General features: G+C 49.5%; 1 protein-coding gene across 1 annotated transcript; it reads left to right on the forward strand.

Annotated features, from left to right (window-relative positions):
* The first annotated feature begins 7070 nt into the window (after positions 1-7070).
* Positions 7071-7955, forward strand: LOC120915888 (uncharacterized protein C1235.01-like). Its single transcript, XM_040326701.1, has one exon. It carries the CDS (start codon positions 7071-7073, stop codon positions 7953-7955), a length of 885 nt encoding a protein of 294 aa, XP_040182635.1.
* The last annotated feature ends 815 nt before the right edge of the window (positions 7956-8770 follow it).

Here is an 8770-nt window from a genome sequence, read left to right on the forward strand (position 1 = left end):
TGACAGAAAGTATTGCGACAACCATTTTATTGTCTAGGGTGTTAGAATAAAAAATATATATATAATGTTTGGCGGTTCTAATTAGAGGAAAGGAGATGGCAGTGAAAAACACATTAGAACTGTTGTTTTGCTACTTGTAATGTAATGTAACCTGTAATGCCAACGACCATCACAAGATGGCGCCAGATCACAGAAGGAAGCTTAGGCCTGCAGAAGGCCGCAGAGCCGCGGCCTCAATTACCGGCGGGCGCAGGTCCGCTGTGATTGTGCCCCGCGCCGCCCGGTAATTGAGGCCGCGGCTTTGCAGCCTTCTACAGGCCTCAGCTTCCCCAGGCGCCAGGGCACAATTTCTTGTCGCAATTGTGATCGGGCGCCCGGATTTGACTTGGTAGTTGGGGGAGAATCCCTTGTTGGCGATCACAGAGGTCAGACGTTTCTTGGAGTTGGCCTCCAGGTTCTCACACATCTCAGCAGGGATTTTGTTCTCTTTGCCGTCGCCCGGACGGTGAATATTCCTCTTCGGCATGCGGCGTGGGCTGCGCATAACTTTAAGGTGCAGGCTTTTCCCACCTCGATAGTCACATTCCATCCGCCATCCCCTGATTGGTCACGTCTGGAGCGCGGTCCCTCCCCTGTCATCGCCTCCTATCTGACAGGACGATGATTTCTTCTTTTCCATACAGGACGTATAGTTGGATGACACAGAATTTCTTGGTGCCAAATCAAATATATCCCAAAAATAGAAGAAAAAGTGTAATAATAATAAAAAATAAAAAAAAGTAAAGATAAACTTTTAAATTTTCATTAACCACTTAACCCCCGGACCATTTTGTTGCTAAATGCCCAGGCCAGGTTTTGCGATTCGGCACTGCGTCGCTTTAACAGACAATTGCGCGGTCGTGCGACGTGGCTCCCAAACAAAATTGGCGTCCTTTTTCCCCCACAAATAGAGCTTTCTTTTGGTGGTATTTGATCACCTCTGCGTTTTTTATTTTTTGCGCTATAAACAAAAATAGAGCGACAATTTTGAAAAAAATGCAATATTTTTTACTTTTTGCTATAATAAATATCCCCCAAAAATATATAAAAAAATATTTTTCCTCAGTTTAGGCCGATACGTATTCTTCTACCTATTTTTGGTAAAAAAAAATCGCAATAAGCGTTTATCAATTGGTTTGCGCAAAATTTATAGCGTTTACAAAATAGGGGATAGTTTTATTGCATTTTTATTCATTTTTTTTTTTTTACTACTAATGGCGGCGATCAGCGATTTTTTTTCGTGACTGCGACATTATGGCGGACACTTCGGACAATTTTGACACATTTTTGGGACCATTGTCATTTTCACAGCAAAAAATGCATTTAAATTGCATTGTTTATTGTGAAAATGACAGTTGCAGTTTGGGAGTTAACCACAGGGGGCGCTGTAGGAGTTAGGGTTCACCTAGTGTGTGTTTACAACTGTAGGGGGGTGTGGCTGTAGGACTGACGTCATCGATCGTGTCTCCCCTATAAAAGGGATCACTCCATCGATGCAGCCGCCACAGTGAAGCACGGGGAAGCTGTGTTTACATACGTCTCTCCCCGTTCTTCAGCTCCGGAGAGCGATCGCGAATAGCCGCGCCGTCGTCCAGGATCGCTCCCCGAGGTAAGCCGCCCGCCGCACGCAGCAGAGGGGGTCCCGATCGGACCCCCGACCCGCTAGAAGGCAGGGACGTATATATACGCCCATCTGCCTGTACGTGCCATTCTGTGGACATAAATAGGCGTGCGGCGGGCGTTAAGTGGTTAACTGGTTCATGTCAATAGCTCACCATACACAATACAATCTGATTGTACAATCTCCATTAGATCTTCCAACAGGTATGTAGTGCAAGGGCCTGCCTGATTGGATACAAATTGATTAAAGTGGGTGTAAACCTCAGACATGAAATATGAATAACACTTGTCCCTCTATAGCAGGGATATGCAATTAGTGGACCTCCAGCTGTTGCTTGCAAAACTACAAGTCCCATCATGCCTCTGCCTCTGGGTGTCATGCTTGTGGCTGTCAGAGTCTTGCTATGCATCATGGGACTTGTAGTTCTGCAACAGCTGGAGGTCCACATCCCTGCTCTATATTGTGTACTTGTCTCCACGGCCATCTTTAATATTGATTGGACCCTGGGCAAAATTTTTCTTGTGCCCTCCCGAATCCACCTATCAACTATTTGCGGAGTCAAGGGGAAGCTGCTTTGGGCCCCACAACAATGACTGGGCCCGGGGCAGCTCCCCCTCGTGCCCTGTGTTAAAGCACCAATCCAGAGCACTAAGTGTCATTTCTGTCTGCTGCCTCCTTCCTCTGCTATCTGCATGAAGTCACTTCTGACAAGTTTTCCTGACACCAAGAGAAAAATGGTGACAGGGGAGGGACATATGACAGCCTCAGGTCTGTTCCTGTGTGCGGTGTATTGGGGGGGGGGGGGGGGTTTGTCCTTTCCCTCCAATTGGCTCTTAGAGCTCTGTTTACTGATGTAACTTCAGCTCTCCACCCCCTGCTTTTCAGAGCTCAGAGATTCTGCATTTTGAATGGCTGTAGAGAAGAGAAGACGGCAGATAAACAAGTACAACTTATGTAGGAGGATCTGCTTCATCTCTGTGTATCACCTGAGTTTAGTCACTTCACTGGGGATATGAAGGGTTTACATCCACTTTAAAGAGGAGCTTCACTCCGCCTTCATGTCTTCTGTACTGGGTTATCCACAAATAAACCCCGCCCCCTCCTTCATTCATAGAAGAAGTACTATAGCTTCTATCAATGAAAGGCATTATAAATGGAGGAGGTGGACCTATTATTCATCTTGTCCAGTGGCGGCTGGTGGTTTTTGTTTAGGGCGTGCGGCAAACACCCCCCCCTCTGCACCTCAAACCCCCCTGCTAGGCCCCTCCCACCACTCTGCCCTCTCTCCCTGGTGACTGGTCTTGTCTCCGCCCCCTCCTGTCATTCTCTGAAGCCTAGGCACGGATCACATGGTCTCGGGTCACCAGGAAATACCTCAAACCCCCCCTGCTAGGCTCCTCCCACCACTCTGCCCTCTCTCCCTGGTGACTGGTCTTGTCTCCGCCCCCTCCTGTCATTCTCTGAAGCCTAGGCACGGATCACATGGTCTCGGGTCACCAGGAAATACCTCAAACCCCCCCTACTAGGCCCCTCCCACCACTCTGCCCTCTCTCCCTGGTGACTGGTCTTGTCTCCGCCCCCTCCTGTCATTCTCTGAAGCCTAGGCATGGATCACATGGTCTCGGGTCACCAGGAAATACCTCAAACCCCCCCTGCTAGGCTCCTCCCACCACTCTGCCCTCTCTCCCTGGTGACTGGTCTTGTCTCCGCCCCCTCCTGTCATTCTCTGAAGCCTAGGCACGGATCACATGGTCTCGGGTCACCAGGAAATACCTCAAACCCCCCCTGCTAGGCTCCTCCCACCACTCTGCCCTCTCTCCCTGGTGACTGGTCTTGTCTCCGCCCCCTCCTGTCATTCTCTGAAGCCTAGGCACGGATCACATGGTCTCGGGTCACCAGGAAATACATTTTTTGTCTGTAAATCATGCAAACGGAAATAACCTTCAGCACCAATCAGAGTGTCTCTTTCAAGAGAGCTGATATCTGATTGGTCCCTTTGGCCTGCTGAACCTTTTCTTTGCCGCACGCGCGGTCTCTGTATGTCTTTTGCTAAGCAGCGAATTCTTCGTAGTGATAACGTTCGCTGCCCTCTCTCGCAGTTCGCCGCGCTCGTTACGTGCAAATAACGAGGCTTTGCTGGAAAAACCCAAATAGAAATTTTGCTTTCAACTTGCTGAGCGGAGAAGCGGCGGGCGCAGACAATGCGGGGGATTAGCGGGGGAAGGAGTGTTTCTTTTACTTTGTCTGTCCGCAGCGCTGACCTGATAGGACCTCCCGGATTATAGAGAGGACCAGCAGACCAGACACGGAATCCCAACAGAAAACATCGACTTGTGTGCCCCACGTCCCGGGACAGAGCCGGAGGTCAGAGGGGACAACACGCCCCCCCCCCCCCCCCCAGTGTCCACTTCCAGAACAGTCTATATGGTTCTTTTAAAGCTGAACTCCGAACACAGAAAGTTTATATGGATCTATTCCTCAACAGCCTCTAAGGATATTCATTTACTTTGTGAGCAACAAATATTTTTACAAACCCAGATATTGTCTTGTTAGAGTAGCAGGAACATCATCACTGCGCCATACATATCCTGCGCAGAGCTGTGGGAGGGACCCAGCAGGCCCCACCCACTACAGAAAACTACAGGAGGGAGTGGAGACAAGAATAGCCCTCCTGCACAAGGAGAGAAAGCAGAATTGTGGGAGGGACCCAGCAGGCCCCACCCACTACAGAAAACTACAGGAGGGGGCGGAGACAAGACTGGTCACCCTGCACAAGGAGAGAGAGCAGAACTGTGGGAGGGACCCAGCAGGCCCCACCCACTACAGAAAACTACAGGAGGGGGCGGAAACAAGACCAGTCACCCTGCAGAAGGAAAGAGAGCAGAACTGTGGGAGGGACACAGCAGGCCCCACCCACTACAGAAGGGGTGGAGTCAAGACCAGTCCTCCTACACAAGGAGACAGAACTGTGGGTGGGGCCCAGCAGACCCCACCCACTCCAGAAAACTACAGATGGAGGGGGCGGAGACAAGACCAGCCCTCCTGCACAAGGAGAGAGAGCAGAACTGTGGGAGGGACCCAGCAGGTCCCACCCACTATAGAAAACTGCAGGAGGGGGCGGAGACAAGACCATTCCTCCTGCACAAAGAGAGAAAGCAGAACTGTGGGAGGGACCCAACAGGCCCCACCCACTACAGAAAACTACAGGAGGGGGCGGAAACAAGACGAGTCACCCTGCAGAAGGAAAGAGAGCAGAACTGTGGGAGGGAACCAGCAGGCCCCACCCACTACAGAAAACTACAGGAGGGGGCGGAAACAAGACCAGTCACCCTGCAGAAGGAAAGAGAGCAGAACGGTGGGAGGGACCCAGCAGGTCCCACCCACTCCAGAAAACTACAGGAGGGGGCGGAGACAATTCTGGTCACCCTGCAGAATGAAAGAGAGCAGAACTGTGGGAGGGACCCAGCAGGCCCCACCCACTACAGAAAACTACAGGAGGGGGCGGAAACAAGACCAGTCACCCTGCAGAAGGAAAGAGAGCAGAACGGTGGGAGGGACCCAGCAGATCCCACCCACTCCAGAAAACTACAGGAGGGGGCGGAGACAAGACCAGTCCTCCTGCACAAAGAGAGAAAGCAGAACTGTGGGAGGGACCCAGCAGGCCCCACCTACAACACACTGACACTAAATAAATAAATAAAATAAAAGTCTTATTTTAATTTTTACCTAAAACATACTGACCCTGACCTTTGACCCTGACCTTGACCCTTGGACTCACCTAGATCAAGCCCTTATCCAGCTATTTTAACTTTATTTATGTATTTTTTTTGTTCACACGGATTGTTCTCCTCTGATTAGGGGTATATGATACAATGTATCTTTTTCCCCATTCAGAAGGAGAGTACGGGGGCGGGTCTTTATTGTGTCATCACTGTGATAGCCAATCACAGGCTCCCACAGTAATCACATGACTGAGATTCGGTTCTCCCAGCTGCCGATCATTAGTGAGAGACCCAAAACTGTGGGTGACAGCTCGGTCTGCATGCTGGGAGTGCCCTTCCCTGAAAAAAAAAAAAAAAAAAAAGGTTTTCTATATTTTGGGAGGAATGTAGGAAAAGGTTAGATTATGAAGTGGGGGTCTGCTTTAACAATCATTAAATGTAGCGTCCACATTCGTTTTCTTTTTATTTTCACCTGTTGGTTCTACCAATAACACATTTTCTGTCCTAAGGTGACAACGTGACACCGGATGTTGGGCAGCGTTGTCACCCCCGGCTGTTCTACTGATTTGGATTGCAGCCCCCCCCCCCTCATTGCTGTTGCATGGAGGGGTGTTGCTTTGTAGTTCACACTGATAATGCAAATATACGGTGGGGTGGGTGGGGTCCCTTAATGCCCATCCTCCACACGCCAATCCTCCACACCCGAGATTCTGTGCTTAGAGAACGCTAAAACTTTTTTCTAGTTTTGGATAAAGTAGGAAAGCATTAGAACCTCTGTCAGGTTTTTATTGCTCAGTGTGTCCCCCTCCTGGGGAAAATCCCCCTTTTCTGCGTTGTCACAGCGCGATGGGAAATTCAGCGCCATGTGCCGCCATCTGTTTATGAAGGTGTTAATGAGATGCAGCGCTGGGACCGTACAGCAGGGGGCAGTGGTGGTTATGGGGAAAATCCTAAATCTGGCCTTATTAGCTAATTATCTAACGACACTAAGCCCCCTGATGTCTTGTGACGGTGAAATACATTTGAAGTGCCCACGTGTTCGCATTCATCGGTGATCCCTTCCGTGACCTTATAGAAAACTAGCGTCTTTTTCTCACGCCGTTCCGTGTGGACATGAAAAAATTCAATGAAGATTTTTTTTGGAAGCCTAAAATACTGATATATGAATAAATAAGAGTAATATAATAAATATTAAAACAATAAAAAGATATATAATAAATAGTAATGAATATAAATGATTAATAATAATAATAATAATAATAATAATAATAATAATAATTAATAATATTAATAATGATATAATAAATAGTAATACATATAAATAAATAATAGTAATATAATAAATATTAAAACAATAAAAAAATATATAATAAATAGTAATGCAGTACTCGAGACCCATGTACTGCGGACCCCTGTATTGCAGATCACTGTACTGGGGACCCCTGTATTGCAGACTCTTGTACTGGTGACCCGTGTACTGTAGACCCTTGTACTGTGGACCCCTCTGTTGCGGTCCCCTGTACTGCAGGTCCGTGTACTGGAGACCCCTGTACTGCAGATCACTGTACTGGAGACCCCTGTACTGGAGATCACTGTACTGGAGACCGCTGGAGATCACTGTACTGGAGATCACTGTACTGTGGACCCCAGTACTGGAGACCCCTATACTGCGGACCCCTGTACTGGAGATGACTGTACTGGAGATCACTGTACTGGAGACCCCTGTACTGCGGACCCCTGTACTGGAGACCCCTGTACTACAGACCCCTGTATTGGAGACCCTTGTACTGCAGACCCCTGTACTGGAGACCCCTGTACTGAAGATCACTGTACTGGAGACCCCTGTACTACAGACCCCTGTACTGGAGACCACTGTGCTCGAAACCCATGTACTGCGGACCCCTGTATTGCAGACCACTGCACTGGGGACCCCTGTTCTGCGGACCCCTGTATTGCAGACTCTTGTACTGGTGACCTGTGTACTGCTGACCCTTGTACTGGGGACCCCTCTGGTACGGACCCCTTTACTGCAGACCACTGTACTCAAAACTTCTGTACTGCAGACCCCTGTACTAGAGACCCCTGTACTGGAGATCACTGTACTGCAGACCCCTACACTGGAGATCACTGTACTCGAGATCCCTGTACCGCAGACCCCTGTACTGGAGACCACTGTACTGGGGACCCATGTACTGCGGACCCCTGTACTTGAGACCACTGTACTGGGGACCCATGTACTGCGGACCCCTGTACTGGAGACCACTGTATTGGGGACCCCTGTACTGCAGACCACTGTAATGGAGACCCCTGTACTGCAGACCCTTGTACTGGAGACCAATGTATTAAAGACCCTTGTACTGGAGACCCCTGTACTAGAGACCCCTGTATTAAAGACCCTTGTACTGGAGACCCCTGTACTAGAGACCCCTGTATTAAAGACCCTTGTACTGGAGACCCCTGTATTAAAGACCCTTGTACTGGAGACCCCTGTATTAAAGACCCTTGTACTGGAGACCCCTGTACTGGAGACCCCTGTATTAAGGACCCTTGTAGTAGTCTATGGCCATGTATAGGATGCAGAGTAGAGAAGTCGCTCCTCTCATGGCTCTCCATGTCCTGGGTGACAATTCTTAGACACAGACACTCATCCGCTTATCAGTAATCCCTCATCTGTCACCTCCATCCCCCGTCACATGGACCCCTCCATCCTCCTCATCAGAACTCACACATCGGCAGCCAATCCGGAGACATGTGGAGAGCGGATCATGGAGGAGGAGGGAGGACCGGCACACCGGCCATCCCGGCCAGTGCTAGAAGTGTGATCTGTTATGTCCGGTGACACCGCTGACACCTTTCCATCCCATCATTCCATAATCCAATTGTTTCCAGAGACCGGCCATCTGTATATAGAATAAATGATCCAGGCAATCCTCCCTCCGGCCCCCCTTCAGTCTAATGCTCCTCTCCTCCTCTGAGGTCACCGCACACTGTGAGCTTCTCGCAATGTGCATTAGAAGCTGCAGCAAGTCAGATACAGCCCCTCCTCTTTTCCTGGCTGGAGGACGTCCAGCATCATGACTGTCCCTAGCCCCGCCCCCTTCATTCATTGGATCTTGTTTCTTTAATGGAGGCTGCAGCCTGTCTAGGAACCGCTCACTCCTCCAGACTGACACCCACCCATCAAGGCACATTGATATTTGCATAACTCCACCCAAGAGCCCTCCCACTGCTTAAATCAGGACTGAGGGCTCTGGAGAGGAGTGCTGAGGCCAGGGTGCTGTGATGTCATCAGGAAGCTATGTACAGCCCCCTGCTGGCCCCTCCCACCAACTATAACCAATCCCTATTGCACAGAGAAGCACGGAGACCCAGTTGTATTTGCATAACT

Source organism: Rana temporaria, chromosome 10 (genome assembly GCF_905171775.1).
Source record: "Rana temporaria chromosome 10, aRanTem1.1, whole genome shotgun sequence".
NCBI lineage: Eukaryota > Metazoa > Chordata > Amphibia > Anura > Ranidae > Rana > Rana temporaria.

Bases quoted from the DNA above. Each gene is read 5' to 3' on its own strand.
- LOC120915888 (XM_040326701.1), top strand. From the start codon at position 7,071: ATGACTGTACTGGAGATCACTGTACTGGAGACCCCTGTACTGCGGACC.